This window comes from Ursus maritimus, unplaced genomic scaffold (genome assembly GCF_017311325.1).
Source record: "Ursus maritimus isolate PB19 unplaced genomic scaffold, ASM1731132v1 scaffold_19, whole genome shotgun sequence".
NCBI lineage: Eukaryota > Metazoa > Chordata > Mammalia > Carnivora > Ursidae > Ursus > Ursus maritimus.
Window position 1 is genome coordinate 8,128,285 of NW_024424341.1, and position 19,144 is coordinate 8,147,428.

At 52.6% G+C, this 19,144-nt stretch overlaps 1 protein-coding gene across 1 annotated transcript in view; it reads right to left on the reverse strand.

Moving 5' to 3' along the window:
* Positions 1 to 2,974: 2,974 nt before the first annotated feature.
* Positions 2,975 to 19,144, reverse strand: part of LOC103673917 (zinc finger protein 423-like) — a 49,329-nt gene continuing 33,159 nt past the window's right edge. Inside the window, exon 4 of the mRNA XM_040633084.1 lies at positions 2,975 to 3,287. Within this exon, the coding sequence (XP_040489018.1) occupies positions 3,073 to 3,287 (215 nt within the window). The 3' untranslated portion in view covers positions 2,975 to 3,072. The remainder of the gene's footprint in view (positions 3,288 to 19,144) is intronic.

Below are 19,144 nucleotides of genomic sequence, written 5' to 3' on the forward strand. Positions count from 1 at the left end.
GATGCCAAGCCCGTACGCATGTCACCCTGTGGGCCGAGTCTGGAGGAGAACAAGCTTCCATGGGGAGCTTCCCACCACCTGAGAAAATCTCCAAACCTCCGCGACTCTCCCAGATTCTGATGGAACGAGGCACCACCCCGGCCTCACCCCAAGGGCCACAGAAAGACACGGGAAGAGCCAAGAGGTCACCCTCCTAAAGCAGTTTCAGAAAATAACCACATTCAAGATGGCGCCCCACAAACACGCCCCCACATCCCAGGACACACCCGCTTGGCGAGGGGTGTGCAGTCTCCACATTCCGGCGGTGACTGCCCCCAGCAGGGGATGAGTGGGGGCAAATGTGGTTCACACCCAAGGCCTAATTCCGATTCCAAGAGGAGCAGACAGAGGGATTGACAGGTGGCACTGCCTGAGGCCCCAAAATCTCAAAAGCAGAGAGGGTCCTGCCTTCCCTTCAAACAAGACTTGTTGGTTCCCTCAGAAACATCCACAGAGCACCCAGAGCCTGCCCAGCCTCAGCAGAGCGTGGGCCTCTCTGAAATGGTCTTTGTCGGGCTGTTAAGGTCCACCTTTCCCTCCGGGTGACAGCGTGGCCACACTGCCCACCTGCCTCACCCCTAGCACAGCGGCTGGATGACCAAGGGTGAGCACCAGCAGCCCCCAGAGCCTGGCCTGGGAGGACTTGCTATTTACTGCATTTTTGCACCATTTCCAAGTTTCACACATCTTATCCTAAAGCCGAATACATAAAAGACTTTTTAATGAGGACAGCTCTGACTAGAGTGGGTATCAGAGCCCCCTCAGTCAGACAGGCACCAATGCCCACCCCAATAGTTTCAGAAACATCTCTGGGGACACAGTGGGAAACCACTGCAGATCAGAGAGTGTGCAGGCCGCCGAGTTAGGGACCTGCTTTGAATAAAACGCACACAATTCCCAATGGTTTATCCTGTCACTGGGTAATCCTCAGAACCTAAGACCTGGGGGAAAATTGCTCCTGACATTTTTCTTCCATGTCAGGGAGACTCTCCCAGACTGGGTCACACCTTTACTGGGCGGGAATGAATTTCTCAGGGATGCTATTAGGCAAAAGGTCGTTTCCTGTACTCTTTTAAGGAATTTCTGACTCCCTTCCGTTGCTCCAGGGCTTGGGGATTCCTGGCTCCCACGTCCCCATGGAGGTCGTTAGTGGGGTCCTGTTAGGAAGCAGGCAGGAGCGTCGGTGGCTGAAGACCCTGCAGACGGAGCTACCATGATGTCAGCCAGGCTGCGGCTGTGGAGAGAAGAGAAAACCACTGGGAAAAGAAGCTGACCAGGACCGAAGCACAATCAGCTACTACTTCCAGCAAAGAACCCCGATATTCAGCCTCAAAGCCTCACATTGGCCCTTCATCACCTGGAAACACCACCATTCACGAAAGTGTGGAGAGAGACAAGAGGAGCTCCTTGGTTCTGAAGAACTGAGTAGTGTCGGGGATGGGGCCTCGCTCCAAGAGCCACAGAGACTCAATGCAGCATCACTTCACAGGAGTCCTGAGGGGCCCTGGGCTAATGCGAAGCGAGCCCCGCATGTTCTCTTACACTTAGAAAATAAAGAGAATCACTTTTAATTACAAGAGCAATTCATTGATTGTTTTCTAGTCAGGGACAATATTTCATTCCCATATCGTGAAGATTCCACTCAGTTCTGGGCTAAATCAAGAAATACACAGGCCATCCACTGTTTTCTCAAGCAGGATGAGAGTATACAGCTCAGGGTCCTGGAGAGGTCCTGGCTCAGCCACCAAATCCCTAGATAACCTCGGTCAATCACCGCCCCCTCTCATGCCTCAGGATTTCCCCTCAGGAAATGGGGGGCCTGAAAAGCCAACCCCATACATCCCTTCCAATTCTGATCCCAAGCTTCTAAGTTGGCCATGACCTCTGCCTGTGGTTGAAATAGCACAAATTCCAAACGACTGGGGTTTGGTTTGCTGAGCCCCCCCAAAGGTCCAAAACTATAAGTGTCCTCTTGGGTCCACTGTTTTTGGTTATCTGTTTCTTCCAGAGGTTGAGAACAGGGGACTTGGTCTAACCAAGGCTGTGCAGGTACAGCTGTCACTAGAGGGAAAGTCATAGTTCCCCGAACACTTGGCTTTCAAACTTCTTAGAAGGTACGAAAAGTAGAAGAAGCTACAGTTTTGAGTCCCAACCTGCTTCCTACCAGCAAAGTTCCCCCAAAACACAGGTCCCCTTTGGAATACTGGTCTAAGGTTTTAGTTCCTCTCCCCACAAACCAGCACCCGAAGCTTGCATCAACAGCCACGGTAGAGAGAGATGTCGGACCACAGATGCTCTGGACTCCCTGCTTGGGGTCTGAAAATATGTCGGCTCCCTGGCCCTGTAAGCATGGCTGCCACACCCCAGGCAATATACAGGCCTCCATTCTCCCGCTCCATCCACACCACAGGACCCAGACACAGACACACATGACTCATGATGTCTTAAATCGCTCCTGTAAAACCGTGGCCTTGGCCCCCTTCTCTGAGGCTGCCAGGACACAGGAAACAGGGCTATAGTCGGGTTTGGCAGAACAGCTCCTAGCCACCCCTCTCCTCCTCAGAGAAGCAGGAGGCTGAGCACAGAGCTGGAACCAGGTCCCTTTCTGCATGGGCTCTTATTGGCCTTTGAAATTCTCCCCATCCCATCCACACCCTGCCTCAGAGCTCACTCCTTCACACGCCTTTCCACACTTAAGCTACTTAACTTTGCACTAACAACCTCCTCATTGCTGGGTTTCCAAAAGGCCTTGCAGAAATCCAGGGTGCAGGCCCTACCCACTTAGGGCCCACATTCTAGAGATGGCAGTTTTGGGGGAAGCAGTGACGGGGTGCCTCCACTGAATCCCTGCCTGCCAGGAAGCTGTTGCTTTTATTTTTAATTTTATTTAAAAGGCGGATACAGGGTACCCAAGACACCACAATAAAATGACATTAACTGTAAAATTACATTATTAATTCTTTAATCTCACTTGAGGCTTCAAGCTGTTGCTATGTCCAATTATCCGTATAACCACCTGTCAGAATCCCGGCGCTATTTAGCATTACCTCCAGGACAGCGGTGGGCCCGGTGGTCCGTCAGGTCTGCCAGACACTCGAAGTCCTGCTGACAGTGATCGCAGGTGTAAATTGACTCATCCTCCATGTCTTCATCGTCCTCATTTCTCTCCTCTTGACTTGTCACGCTGTTCCTGTCTTCCAGCGCACGGCTGGTTTTCCGATCACACTCCGGCTCTCCTTCCAGGCCTCCTGCCAACAGGAAGAATACAGTCCATGTCAGCTGACGGGGTCTTGGGAAAGGGTTTTAAAAGAATCGCCCAGCATTTATTAAGATACATTTAATTACTCTACCTCCCAGGGTCCATTATTCTTGACATCTCTCAGTATATTAATATATGGGGGTTTTTTGTAGCGTGTGGTGCCATAATTCTCAACTAGATTCTTTAATTCTTGTTGCAAATCTTCTAGGGGGATTTCCTGTCATCCTCCCCCTGCACATGGATGCTGGGGGTCGTGACCCATCACGGAGGTGAAAATGCCTTTGCATTTTGTCTCCTGAAAACCCAATTCTCGTACACACTTCTCCAGAGCCTCCATTAGCTGCTCCTAGTGCACCTAAATGTTTCGTTCCCCCCCAAAGCCTTGCAATTTAAGAGCAAGGGAAATCTCTTAGCCAAGTTCACCGTCCACACAGCACGCCTCCCAGTGTGGTGATGTTGACTCAGTTCTTTGCAAAGATGTCCTGATTCTGGAATCAACGAAGCACGTGGGTTTGTAAGACCACGGATAGTCAAAATCACAAGCTAAAATGCATCTGAGCCCTCACTCATGCCCTGGGATCAGCCTAGACGGTGAGAACCAGCTTTGGAATCACTCGACCAATTTCTGTAAAATAAATTACCTATTCTGCACATAGCACTATGCAGACAAGTGGCTAAACTGTACAGGGAAGTGCGTTAATGATCATGATAATGATGTCTTGCATTTCACGTAGTATGCCACACGCTTTTTCATAGCCCCAATTACATATGCATAGCCCCATTTCCCAGGCTTACACATCCTAGAGTTAAGAGGGGACTCAAGCAATCATGCGGTCCTGCCCCTGCTCACAGAGAGGGGCAGCCTTGTTATTCCCACTTCATAGGTAAGGCACCTGGCATCCAGGCAGGGGGACATGATCTCCCCAGCACCCGGCAGACGTTTAACTCGACATCCTAACTCCTGTCTACTGCACTTCCCTGCACAGCTGGGGGAAATGGAGCACAGCCTCAATCTGAGAGATTAATAGGACACATCAAGAACTTGTAAACCAACGTGCAAAAAAAGTATCATAAATATAACACAGAGAATATATTAGTAATCCCAATAAATGTCAGTGGATTAAACTTCCTCGTTAAAGTACAGAGACTTGAACTGGAAAATCCAAGTGCATGTTACGTTTTCCATGGTCTGTCCTGGAAAACAATCTACCCATCCAGAAATTAGCACTGATGTGAACTAAAGAGAGAAATCTCTGTTACGTGGAAAGACATTAATGCAAACATACACGCATATGTAAAGAGGTGTGTGTGCCTGCATACGTGCACACGTGTATGTCACATATAACAGTGCAGTTACAGCAAAAGCCTTCAGCCCACAACCTTTAAACCCCCAAGGACTAGTTGCCAAAGCAAGAAAGAGAAACGAAGCAAAGAATGCATTCGATTCGAGGTGGAAGCCACAGTCCTATAAATATTTCAATTTAGGAACAGATCATGTTATAAGGGCTCTATTTCTCCCATCTGCACAAAACACGCACTTGCAAGCACCCGACATCAAGAACCTGCGAACACAAATCAGCTCATCGGAGAGCCAGCTGCCGCCTTCCGTGGTGGGGAACGTGGCATGACACGCTGCTTGCAACTGCTCGGAGGCAGTAAAAATCAATGTTTCCATTTGTGGCCCATCAAAACATCTCTCTTCTTACCAATTAAGGGATGTACAATTTCTAGGTTCTTTTATTATCAGAACACGCCAACTCCTGGCAATACAGAAATCCCATTAAAAGCCAGGCAGCATATTTATCTCAGGAAATCTGATCGGCTGCTGCCGTGGCGACAAGAAATAGAAAGCAAAGAAATGAGAAATATCATTTGGAGCCTTCCATATTATAAGTCATCACACAACCACAGTTACACAGTCAAGCGCCCGTCTCTGAAATTCCTAGTTTACAGTCTCTTTCCTTAATAAAAAAAAATGTTCTGGGTGGGGGGAAGAACCGTCGTTCCAGCTTTATCTACTCCACGAACTCTCCAGATAATAAGCTACGTTCGGCACCACGCTTGTGCTACTTTACTTAACACACAATTTAATAGACATATTTAAATGATCCCCTTGTTACTTTTTTTTTTTTTTTTTTTTTGCCATATTTACTTGGCAGCACTTTCCATAATAGCTCATCTAATCCACGACTGGAACCACAAACATTACAATGCATTTGATCTCTTTGAATCTGGTATATCCTGTTGACTCAGGAGTAGATAAATCAGAATGTCAACTCTTGGGTTTTTATAAGGCAAAAACCCATAAAGTCATCCAAGAGTATAAATCTGTTTTAAGGAACTGTCACCTTCCCTGCCACTGTCTACTAATGGGAAGGCAAGAAGAGGGGAGGTGAGCAAAGGTGGGGGGCCGTCCCATCTTCTGAGGTCTCAGGGGGTCACACGGCCGGCCAGCCTGCCCCTTGGGAAGCCAGAGAGGGAAGACTGGTGGCATGAACAAGTTGGGGAGAAGGACCCCCGGAAGACCCAGTCCTGGAGGGGCCTTCTGCTGCGTCAGCAAATCAGGACCTCAAAACAGGAAGCCCTCCATCTGGCTCCGGCTTTATTCCCTGCAAGGCACTTTCATTGCCCCGCAGTCTCTGAACCTCACACAAGGGGAAAAGACTAAATAGTGCTATTTTTCCATTTGCAGATGAGGAAACTGAGGCTCTAGGGGGTCATCCAAAGCCAGGCGGGGGAGTTCTGACGTTAAGCAGCACGTCCTTCCCCCAGGCCTGGGGCCTGTTGGAGCCCTAAGCTCTCCAAGGCCCAGGAGGGGAGAGTTCTGAGGGTGCCATCCCCCTTGGGGATTTCCTCATTCCCAGGCCCTCCTAGTGCAGCTACTCGGGAAGCCCCTGGAGATTGGATGAATGGACCTTCCCTCCTCCGTGGACCCAGCTCTAGCTAGCCAGGGGAACCCCTGCCCATCCCAGGTCCTGCCTTCATTCAGCCCTGCGAGTCCTTGCCTGAGTGAGCACAGAGAAGGCAAGAGCTCGGAGACCACCACCAGCCCTGAGTCCCCAGCCCAAGTGCGGCCTCGAGTTTCTGACACTGTGACCCAAACGACAGGTGACCCACTGCTCTCTCCCACCACCACCACCACCCACCCACCCCCCCGGAAGAAGCAAAGTCAGCAGGCTGAGGAGCTCATTCTTCTCTGTGCAGGCCTCCAGGACTGGGAAGGACTTCCCGAAAACAGGCCCTGGAGCCCTTCCCTCCCTCCACTCCACCCCAGTCCTCCCGGGGGGCTGCCTGGAGCAATCAGAAACTGCACCCTGGAAAGGCTGGAGCTGAGCGGCTGTGAACAGGGCCTTCTCCCTGAGGGTCACCGAGCCCGTGGACAAAACTCCCCACATCCCCAGCCTCACACTCCCCACTGGACAACTCACAGCCTCATTGTGCTCCAACATGCACACCTCTGGACACACCGATGTGCACGTGGGCACTCCTTTGGCCAGGAGTCCACCAAGAGCGGCTAGCATTTACGGAGCACATGCCACATGCCAGGAACCTTCTGTGAGGACACTGGGGCAAAGCAAGGCCACCAACGGCAGGTTTCAAACACGGTTGTGTCTGACGCGTACCCACCCTGCTACACGGGCTCCCCACCGTAGACACTCGAGAAATTTTTGAGGAATCTGTAAACCCTTCACAATCACATGTAGGATCCTTGTCCTGGCCCCAAAGGTCCGGTAAGGGCCCTGCCGACCTCACTGACTTATCACTTACCCCACAGCCACACAGACTTTCTTTCAATCCCTTCCACTGCAAGTTTGTCCCACCAAGGGCTTCACAGTCTTGCTCCCCCGGGACTCTTCCCCCAGCTAACAGGGCCCCCAACAGGCCTGAGCGCCAATGTCACGTGGCTCCCAAGCACTCCTTCCCCACAGTGCCTTTCCCTTGGCCACCAGTGCCTTTGCCACAATGTTTCCTCACGCGTTCGTAGGTTAACTTTCTTCCTCCCCGCCTCTCTGTGGCACCTGCATTTTCCAAAGACAGCAGCAGCAACACCTCCCATCCCACGTGCTCTTCTGTAGCAAGACCCTGTGCTCACCCATCAGGAAGAGGGATCTAATTCCCCTCCACAATTACCCTCTTGGCCTGGCTGGCCGCAGCGAGTCCCTTGACATTAGAATGTAACAGAAGCAATGTTTGGGGATTTCTGAGGCTAGGTCAGAAGGATGGCAGCTTCCACAGGGTCTCCTGGTCTCTTGGGACACTACCTAGTAGAACCCGGCTGCCATACCACAAGAAGCCCAAGCCACATGGAGAGAGTGTAGTTGCTCCAGTGGACAGCTCCAGCAGAGCCCCCAGCTGTACCAACTGCCAGCCATGGGAGTGCGCCATCTTGGACACCCAACCCCGACGAGCCTTCAGATGACAGCAGATTCAACCCACTCGGCAACTACATGAGAAATGTCAAGTGGGACCCCCCAACCAAGTCCACTCAGCCCACAGAGCTGTGAAATAATAATCATTGCTTTAGGCCACTGAGTTTTGGGGTGGCTTGTTCTAGAGCAACAGACAGCTGGAATGCTCCCCTACCAGACCACAAGCTCCATGAGGCCGGGAGCTCTGTTTGTGCTCGGTACTGTCTCCCCAGCCCCTGGTACAGACAGACACACAGTGGGGGTCTCAGTCAATGTTCAATTGAATGAAAAGATTGGTTTCAAAGAAACATGTCTCTGAATATCAATACAGGAGCTGATAAGTATTATTAGGTTGAACCACACGAAGTTGCCATCTTCATGGGTCAAAGAAGTCAAATATTGGCCACCTCAAATAATTCAGCCTAACGTATGATGGGGCCCCTCTGTCCTGCAAGCTTCGTCCTCAAAGGAGGAAGAGGATATACCACGCTGGTGGACCCCACTACACCACACCCATACACCCCACAGTCCCTGAGCCCAAGATACGGGTCTGCGGAACTTTCTATGAGCAGAAAGAGGAGTAACAAAACCCTCTTGATTCACCGCTTTTCATTAGAAAGTGGTGCATTGCCCTACCCGAGGCCTATAAGCAGCCCCACTGAACCACTGCTCATGAGAAAGGGCTTTCATTCGAGATGATAATCCGAGAAGGCCAGTGGGACCCTACAGAAAGGGTGCGCTGCAAGAGACACGTAGCAAGAAAAGTGGGCCCTCCATCCTCTTGCGGGAAGAGATAGTAGAAACCGAGGCAGGGATAGAGGGAGGCAGCTTGGGCAGCCCCCCTCCCCACCCCCACACCCTGAGTGAAGCTGACCATAGTAGGGAGCACTTCCTGGCACCATTCTACACTCACATCCCATGCCCTCATCGTTGCCACCCTATGCACAAGGTACGGTCGGTATCCCCGCTCTGCAGATGGGGAGGCCAAGGCTCAGGACCACACACAAGTCACACACACCAGGAAGAGCAGAGGCTGGCCTCAAACCCAGGCCTCCTGACGACAGATCCTGACTCCTAACCACCGCATGGGAAGGCAAAAAGGGGATATCTGTGAAAGGGCCAAGTAAAGGACAGCTGGCTGAGCCCAGTGCCAGGAGAAAGGGAAAGGGGATCAGCCCCAGGGGGGTGAGGGCAGGCTGCCCGCAGGCTGCCAGGTCTGGGAACTGAACATTTCCTACCTTCCCAGCGAGGCTTCTGGAGCTCATGAGTCAGGGCTGGTGCGGCCTCACCACTCCCAAGGGCCAATGGAGGGAGGCTCAGTCTGCGAACACCAGGCAGGGTCTCCTCCCTCTGGCCCCAGCCTCCAGCCAGCAGGAGAGCCAACAGGTACCTCAGTGAGAAGGCCGCCCCTTCTCTTCCTGGGAGGGACCATGGGGGTCCCTCCCCTAGCTAGCAGGGAGCCCCAGGCACCCTGAGAACCAACCAGGGACCACTGGGGGTCCCACCTCTGGGGCCCCAGGACTGAGTACCTGCCCAGTGGAGGCAGGAAGCTGGGAGAGGCCCCGTAAGTCCAGTAAAGTGAAAACAAGGGCAGAGCTCGAGAGGCACGGGATATACGAGTGCCAAAAATCATCATGGTCATTCATTCTTTCCTCCATTCATCCCACAAACATGTATTGAGTACCCACTGAGTGCCAGACATAACATGCACACATTTGCTACAACTTACAGGACGCTCCCCAGTCTTATTCATCTTGGGGGCCTCAAAGCCCACACAAAACCTAGCACAGAACAGCGCTCAACAAATACGGGCTTGGTGAATGAGCAAAGGAATATATGAATCCACGAATGCCGAAAGGAAGGTACAGGTGGGAAGTGCCGGCAGCCAGGGCCAGCATCAGTTAGGGGCCCAGCTCCCAGTCTTCACTCCAGTACCCCCACCACACCCCATGAGTGACCTTGAGCAAGTCCCTTCCCCCGCCCGACACTGGTTTCTTATTGTCAGTAAAGAGCTTGATGCTGAGAGACAGGACAGGTGGAGGTGAGGCTTACCCGTATGGGTGGCCATGGATGCAATGATTACATGTGAGGCCAGGAGCCTTGTGGGGTCTGAAGAGCCCAGAGGAGGCTGGGGCTGGGCAGGCAGGAAGAAGCAAAGGGGCACGGCAAGGGTGCAGGGGAGCAGAGAGCAAAGCAGAAGCCAGAAACGGTGCCAGAGGACGGTGGGGAGTCAGGCGACTCAGCCCCCAGAGGACCAAAGAGTACCCTCCTCCGCCCCCCTCCACTTCTCCTCTCTCCCACGCGGACTCCAACACCATCCACCCCGCACACATCAGAATCACTGGACAGTGAACTCAAGGTGCGTCCAGGGCTCGGCCGGGGAGCCCGACGGTACAGGAAGCGCTGGGCACAGCAGCGCAGGGGTCCAGCGGGGCTGACGGGGTCAAGCTGCTGCAGACTCTCTTCAAGGGAGGACACACACCAGCGCAGACAGCCGGAGTCACTCCAGGGACTGTCGGGATGACAGACAAAGAACGGAAAGGAATCACAGACTGTGGAGCCGACCCGTCTAGGTTCAAATCCACATGCCACCACCTCCCAGCTGGGGGACCTTGGACAAGTCCCTTACCCTGTCGGAGAAAAATCTGAGGAAGGTCAATTATTGTAATGAGCTAATATCATACAAAGCCTGATACCACGCCCGCAATAAAACTTGAGAAAAGCGTAGCCACAATCACGGTCTTACTGGTGCTGTTACCATTCAAACCAGTGCATGTGGCATCATGACTTACACAGCAGCTGGAGACACAGGGGAGTTCTAGCGGAGACTCAGAGGCTCCTAAGGATGGAGAATGTGGCACAGGGCCACCCAAAGGCACAAGAATGTCCACACAGACAAGAAAAGGCCCTGGAGCAGGACAGGACAGTCCTGGGCTCAAGTCCAGGCCCCCCTTCACGCCCTGTGACCTTGAATAAGTAAAAAGCCCACCTCCTCCCGGAAACAGCGTGACCTCCGCCAGGTCTCTGTCCCAGCCAACCCCCGGGGCCGACAGTGTAGACATGTTTACAATTCGCAAGCCCGTTTTCCTGTGCACTCCCCCTGTATGTAGTTGGGGGGCTCCCCATAGAATTCCTAGTCTAGGAAGGTGTCTACCATTTCCAAAGCGTTTTTCCTAGAGCCACATTTTTCTTTAATAGAGAACGCATACTCCATCCTAACAGCCTGCCTAGTTCCTAAAAAAAGAGGGGTTTTACTAGCAGTGTGTTCCCCAGGGCCGAAGGGGGAGGAAGCACTTCCAGAACCTGGGCACTAGGTCGAACCCCTGGTTTCACCTGAGCTGGCTGTCTGGGCTCTGCCTGGAGAGAAGGACGCAGTCTCCGTGAGCACTTTCTCACGCACGCCTGGGCTGGGGGGATGGAGGCCGGGAGGGGCTGGGCCGGGGCTGGGCCAGGAGCCTGCCAACCCCAATTAGCCACTCTGCTTGTGCATCTAGTGCTGGCCCCAAATTCCACGAGGCAGCCACTATTTATCTTCAGATTTAAAGTATCTGCAGTGCAGACAGCGGGGTAACATTTAACACTCAGCCTAAAGGGTCCCCTTGGCAGAAGAGCTGTAGGCAAATATTTTAACACATAATTTGCTGTCCAAGTTCTGCTTCTTAAATAAGGAAGCAACTTCCGGATGGCTGTCTGGGGGGGCGGGGGGGGGCGCCTGTTGCTCCCCTGTCAGTGCTGACAGCTCTGTGAATGGAATTTCAAAGTCACGGTCAGTCAGACGCTGAACCTGACTCGGATGCACCGCACGAGCCTTGCGGGGATGCCCTACCCTGGCTGACGATGCAGGATCCAGTACTGGGCCTCCCTCTCCACAGGCCCATGGCTGAGCACAGAAATGACTAGACTCTTCCAGAGGGTGTCTTTAGTTGCCAGGAATTCTAGAACCTGAGCCCAGAATGATTAGCAGCATAGAGAATGGTAAGCACTTCCCTCAGACCGGACCTCGTAATTCATTGGCGGCATCCCTTACCCAGTGATCCGTGGCCCCACAAGGGAGATGTTACCGTTACACCCATTTTACAGAAGGCAAAACTGAGGTTCAAATGGGGGAGTGAGTGTCCCCTCCCCCATCACTCAGCCCATGAATGGACCAAAGCTCCCAACTCCAGTACCCTCTACTGTTATACAAATGAGTAGATCAGGTGGGGGAGACTGGCGCAGACAGACAGCCACCCAAGGGGGGTGGCCCCTGCCCAAATGCTCTATCTACATGGTCACCGTATGGAAAAGTGATGCCCAGTGCAGATCCATCAGCTGACTTCTGTTGGTTTGTTTGCTTGCTTTTAAGAAGGAAATCCATATTTTTATGTGACATCCCTGGATTTTTAAATGTTGCCTTCAAGTTTTAAGAAGCAAGACGTGGACCAAACAGCAGGCCTTGGAGGGCTGGATGCAGTCTGGGGGGCCCTTGCCATGAAGCATGGCCAGCAGGAGCCGCAGGCGCCCTGAGCCCAGGACGCTCTGCTCCTCCCTCACCGGACAGGAAGCCCGTTAGCTGCGCGGCAATGGAAACGTCCCTTCTTTGGAGACTTAGAACGTGAGTTCAAGTCCACTCCCGTGTGACCTTGGTGGCTTACACTTCTGGGCCTCGCTCTCCTCACCTAAAAAATGAGGATGATATCACCTCCTCCTGCTCATGTCGCCCCAGGTCTCTGCCGCCCGGGGCCCCGGCGGGCAGCAAGCTCCCCCAAGAGCTGGAACACAAACGCCGCACACATCAAGTCAGTCAACAAACGTTTACTGAGCGCCTACTGCGCGCCAGCCCTTATTCTCGGTGCCGTCCGTGCAGCAAAGACCAAAAGCACAGCTGCTGAACCGGGTGGGGCTGACATTCTATCAACAGCACCTTGCCCTTCGGGGGTCCACACCTGCAGGACGCATGCATGACGACCCTCCCAGAGGGTGTTCGAGTGCTGAGCCCAACCCCCAAGGCAGCTCCCAGATTCGAAGGGCAAGGGAAGGAGCAGAAAGAAAAGGTGGTAAGTGAGGAGGGAACGAGAGAGGGATGGAGCAGGAAGGGGAGAAAAAGCAATCACAGGCACTCCCACCAAAAGGGGGGGGATTATATTTTTCCAGCAAGTCGTTAACAGTGTCACTCCTCCGAGCCTCACCATCTTAATAAAACTGATCTCGCCGCATGCAGTAATGAAGAGCGGTCGGACAAAGCCACCCTGGAACCATGAAAATTGTGCGCCCTGACCTCCTGAGGCTGTGACCACTCTGCCCTCTCCTCCCTGTCATGTTTGGTCTCCGACGGCTGCTGGGAAGGAGGAGATGGAGTAGCGGGGCCGGAGGTAGGCAGGAGAGGGAGGGCAGTGGGGCAGCGTGGGGAGCTCCATAAATCCAGCTAATTTGTGGCCAACGCCATGGCCTGGCGCTCCTAATTGCTCCCGGTCCTGGAGCAAGACTCAAGGCAAGGACGCTGAGGCACAAATCACCCCCTGGCGGCCAGGACAGAAAGAGGAGCCCCTTGTGGGGAAGAGAGGGGGGCAGGGAAGGGCTGTGTACCCCAAAGACTGCACCAGTGGCTGAGAGAGTGGCTCAGGGTCAAAGGCAAACAAAAGCAGTACAGATGGAGCCCAGAGCCCTGGGGCCAGGTGCACCTTAGTGACTCACCCCTGTGCCGGGGGCCGGCCCAAGGGCATCAAAGGAAGGCTACTCTGTCCGCTTTAGACTCTGGGACCCACAGGGCGGTGTTTTCTAGGAGTTCCACTGTAAAACCAGAACAGGTACAAAAGTTCCCCCAGCCAACACCCCCTCACCGTCCACGGCCCAGCTCAATGAACCTTCACCCCCACAAGGCCGGCCACTCGTGACCTCGGGACACTCCCTGGGCACCTCTCCTCCTTGCTCTGGTCACAACAGCCACGGCCCTTTCTTCACAGGACACCTGACCACCTCCTGTGTCGGTGAGCCGATCCCAGGCGGGCAAGGTCAACAACAGTCTTGCTCGCCTCGCTCCCCCTCCCCCCACCCAGCACCCAGCATAGGGCTGGGCACATAGCAGGTGCTCAATAAGTATTTGTGGAGTGAAGCCGTGAACAAAACCACCTGGAAGGGCCCTTCCTACTCTGACACTCAGAGATCCAGCCACAGGTCTGGGCATCTCTGGGGAGTGTCAAAAACGGGCACAAATCCAGGAAGAGGCCCCTGGTCCTGCCCGCCGCCCCAAGACGCAGAGGGTGGCAAGGATTCCCTGCCCCTGGTCCTCAGGAACCCCCCACCCTGGCTCCCGGGCTGCTACTGTAACCCAGAGGCTGCCGCCCGCCCCTCCCCTGTGACTCCTCAACCCCAGTCTCCCATCCGGGCCCAGGAGGCCAGGAGCCACAGTGGAAAAGCCGTGTAAAGCCTTTAAAAATTAACAAGTTTCTGGGCACGGAGACAGCCTGGTGTGCAGCGGCGTTCCAGGGAATACTAAAGCAGCGCCTGGAGAACGGGGAGCGTGTCTGATGGAGTGGTTCTCACCATGTTGTTGCTACTGAGGGAGAAGCCAAATGGTGGCACATTCAGCCTGCAAGCAGCCCGTTCCCACCAAACCCCCCCCGTCCAGGCCCCCCACTCTTCCAAGGGCCCATGCGAGCAGTGGGCTTCTCCAGGGGACCACGGAGGTCCCTCCCCGTTTAACCTCACCCACTCGCTAAGGCCTGCCAGCTTTCCACAGATTTCCCTGCAGCCCACAGAAGGGTGTCAAGTCCCACACGCAGGCTGTAAGACATTCCAGAAGTTTCCCAAAAAACCTAGATCCTAAGACAGCTGATAGAACAAAGCCAACGGCCCACACAACACGTGTGAGGGGCCAACCCTCAGGCAGGGCGCCCCCTTCCCAGGAGATGAATTTAAATGGGCAATGCGCTGGGCCTATACCCGCCAAAGCAGAGCAGAGCCTGCTTTCAGAGACACATTCCCACACAATGAGGAACGGAGAGACCTGGAGAGAATTAACCACAGATCAAAGGTCAAGTGGGCAACGCAAAGGAAACTTCCAGAACCACCCCAGGGGCCTGGCTGCCTCCTCCGCGACGGCCAATATCCGCATGATCTATGTGCACGCACACCCGCACCCCATCACCGCCCCCCGCTCATCCTCAAACTGTCACTTAACTCGGATTTCAAACTGCTTGCGATGTTCTTTAGTCAACATGAAGCAGAAACCTTTTATTAAATGCTGCTAATTTTTTATTGATCACACTGTGAATCATTTCATTTTCCATTACCGCAAATGTCTCCTATCAGGGCTCCACGATTATGCTTCTTTATTCCGTCTCAAGCAACTTGTCACTTTTAATCAGTTTTCAGTTTCAGTATCGCTCAAAAATTAGAAAGCGGGCTCTCTGTATCATGACTGCTTTTGTTTAAAAAAAAAAAAAGTTCCCATACAGGAAAGGTTATTATACTTGGAATAAATATACATGAATCAAATTCGAATGAAATTCCTCCCTGACTCTAACCAATTTTAGCATTAGCTTTTATAATTTTTTTAGGTTTATTTTCACGGGAAGACTGTTCATAATTATTGCTCGTGCTCTCCCAAAACACTTATGTTACTAAAGTGTGAAATGTCTTCTAACACAAAGACAGATCTCTGGGAAGTAATTACAGAAATGCATTCAGGGGCAATAATTCTATATTAGCTGTCAGCAGCAGACATCCTCTGAAAGGCACTTGTTATGAGGGAATTATTTGTGTTACCATTGAAGGCATGGCAGGCAGGCCCAAACTGAAAGACTGCGTCCGACCAGAAACACGGGCTTCCTCATCAAGGGTCAAATTAAGTTTAAATCATTACCTTGAAGCCAAGCAAACGCGTACCTGACTGTCTATTGTGGAGACGTTTTTGAGACGCACTCAAGCACAACGTGGCCTTCCCGTTCCCAGCGTGGTGCAATTACCCTGAGTCTCAAAAGGATTCTGCCAGGAGCTTGTCACAATAGGGAGAGAGGAGGTGGCAGGGTGTCTATTAAATGCTAACTCATGTCACCAAACAGAATTTTCAAGAATTATAAATTGCCGAGATGCCTCGCAGCTGACCCCCTCGCGTTAAGAAGAGCCCAGAATATTATCAGGAAAGCGCAAGAATTTGCATCAAAGGCAGGAAAGGACTCTCTGTGGGGAGCCCAAGGGGATGCAGCTGAGGGGATGGGGACCGGTGGACTATCTCCTTGCCCCGTGGAGGGTACAGGTGGGGTCTGGGCAGCTAGGCCGGTACCATCTGGGGCAGAGAAACAAGGCTACGATGAGGACAGGTGGAAGCGGCATTGGCAGGAACTAAGAAGATGGCCTGCATTGTTCTCTGACTTTTGTCCCTAAATGTAGGGGTGACCTTGGGCCAGTCCAGTCATCTCCCATCTCTGAGCCTGAGCCTCGCCACCTGTAAGAGCATCCTGCATCAAGCCTGTATCGAGGATACTAGATGAACAACTAGGAACAAAGAAGGGGCAGCGTTAGCCCCTCCTGCTCCAGGCCTGGTCCTCTCACCTGTAAAAGGGTAGGATTCATTCTAGGAGCCATTCAAGGAACCGCCTGGCCCCTGAGAGCCGGGAGAAAGCTTCAGGAGAAGAGCAGAGTATCTCCCCAGGTCCGACAGGTCCCATAGACACCTCTGGGAATCTACTGAGACCCCAAGAAGCCTCAGTTTCCCACCTTTAAAAAGCACACACAGATCACTGCCCTGGGTGGTACTCATAAATCAAAGAGGGAGACAGAGACATGAGGCTCTTTCATCTGCTCACTCACTGTTGTTCCAAAGAGACTGGCACTTTTTAAGACGGCTCAGGGCAAAAGGCAGGAGAACCACTTCCTCGAACAGCATGGGGCCGGGCTACCCTGGGCAGCGGCAGTGGTTAGCCCCCCGAGCATGGCCACCCACCCTGCCCTGCCCATTCTCCCTTGGAGGCTCACTGGGCGCTGGATGTTCCCCCCCCCCCCGAGTTCCAGGGTCAGGCCCACGACCCTGACCTGGCCAATCGGGGACAGACACATGACCCAAGCGGGGCTACTGAGACATCACAAAGCCATGGCATTTTCTGGAACCACGGGGAAAGGAGTCACCTAACGTGACAACGGGGAGAGCAGAGCTGATGGGTGGATGGGAAGAGGGGCCAAAGGTGTGTGTGCCATGCCCTTGGACCCAGTCACTCCGCGTCAAGTTTCTATGCTAGAAACTCCTGTACCTAAGTTCACTGTGAGGCTATCCACCTCGGAATGGTTGAGAATAGCCAAAGAATGAGACAGCATCTACATTCCCACGAAGAAGATGGATGATACAGCAAGGGCAGTACATTCACGGAGTGGACCCCATGCCACAATTAAACATGTATCAGCAAGGTCTCGTCTTCCGAACAAGACTGAGAGAGAAAGAAAGCGAGTTGCTTAAGATCAACTATGGTAAGTAAGTAAGTAAATAAACAAACAAAATAAAGATAAGCTATGATAATATGGTAAAAGATGACAACATTTACAGAAAGTTTAAAACATGCGCCAAGACCATTGATACACCATTCAGACGTTATTTCAAGAAGAAAGCCATACAGGGAAATGGTAAATGCCGAGCCCCAGACAGAGGGAGAAAAGCACAATTGGGAGCTCCATCGGTGACCCACAGTGTCCTGTCCCTCAAACAGAAGGGTACAGCCTGGGTGGTCATTACTTTCTTTTACGTATCTGAAATATGGTATAATAATTTAAAAAAAAACCTATTGCTGCAGAGTTGTTCAGATGGTGAATGAATTGGGGAATTTTTGATAGAGAAAGCTGGCAAAGAAGTCAATGCCATCCAGAGCTTTTGCAGACTGTAACACCCATGGCATTGTTCCCAGGTCGCGTGGCAGGTTAGTGGCAGTGCCGCAGCTAATCCTCAGGTGTGCGGGTCCTGCCTCAGCCCTCTGCTCTTTCCCTGCACCCAGGGTGATGCGGGCGGAGGACGGAGTTTCCAGCTTGAGGGAATAAATGGCACGTAAGGACTTGGTTCTCCCGGGGTGGGAACTTCTGTCTGTCTGATTCACTACAGAATCCCAGCACCTAGACCACCGCCCGACACATAGTAGGTGCACAATAACTATTTGCCAAGTGAATGAATGAATGAATGAACAAACGAACACAGGGCTGAATGAAATGTGTGCACCTTAAAGCAGACCCTCTTGGACTAGACCCGTTGGCTGGACAAACACCAAGTTAGTCATTTTTAAGCAAATGCAGATTTTTCCACCTTCATGTCAAAAAAACAAAACAAAAAAAAAATCAATGCTCCAACTCTGACTTCTCACCAATTTGCTGACCCTCCTATGGGGAGGCTGAACTTGTGAGTCACAGCTGAGTCTGGAAAACCACCTTTGGGGAGATGAGAATGGAAAACAGTCTAATTTAAGGAGGAGCCAGGTACTGCCTAAAATGCATCCCTGGCCCCCTTCCATGAGCACACATCGCATGGAAAAAATTACTCGAACTCTCTCTATAGGAGAGCGTCTGATGGCTGGGCCGACCAAAAGGAGCTGGTTGCTAAGAAATCACACCAGGCAACGTCAGATGATCGCTTGCTACAGTCAAGATACGGTCAGGGTCAGAGTTCAAAACCGTGTCTGGAAAGCTTTCCAGCAAAGCCCCTTTTCTGTGCAGGGAGAAGAGAAAACAAAGCCGTCTTGGCGGGCACCCACGGTGACCTCTGCCCTACAAGGTAGGTACTATTCCAGCCTCAGTTACAGATGGGGAAACTGAGACCCAGAGAGGAGAAGGTCACAGCTAGTGGGTGGCAGAGCAGGGATTCCAATTTCCAAGAGATGGGCGCTCCATCTGAGCACGCACAGGCTTCCCCCATGCCGGCTTCTGAGATCCCCTCGGTCAGCCCTCCCGTGCAGAACAGGCTGAACAGTGAAGTCTACGCCACGGCTTGACCAGCCTGTGGGGACAATGCTGTTTCCATATGGTCCAGATGCTGCCATCCCAGCTCCATTGCATTAAATTAAGAGACGAGGCAGGTGGATTGCCGCCTCCTTCTTAAGCCAAGGCACCCGCCAAAACGGTGACCCGTAGCACAAAGACCCACGGAAGACATGGACACCAGGGAGTGGGACCTCACAGAGACCTCAGCTAAGCTGGGCACAGGGACCCCAACGTGGAGGCAGGGAAGACCATACCCAGAAATGCCCCCAAGCTGGGGGGGTCTGCCCAGACGTTCCATAGGAACCCACATTCCCCAACCTCAGGGCTGATGCCAGGAGGGTATCAGCCCAGCCAGGGCTCCTACCGGCTTTCTTCCCAGAACCACTTCTGCATTTCTGAGTCTCCTTCCTTCCCACAAATAGGAAGCTTTGCTCTTATTTCTGATGACAAAGACAACAGCAACTGATGTCAGACAGATAAGCATCAAGAAAACAGTCACCATCCC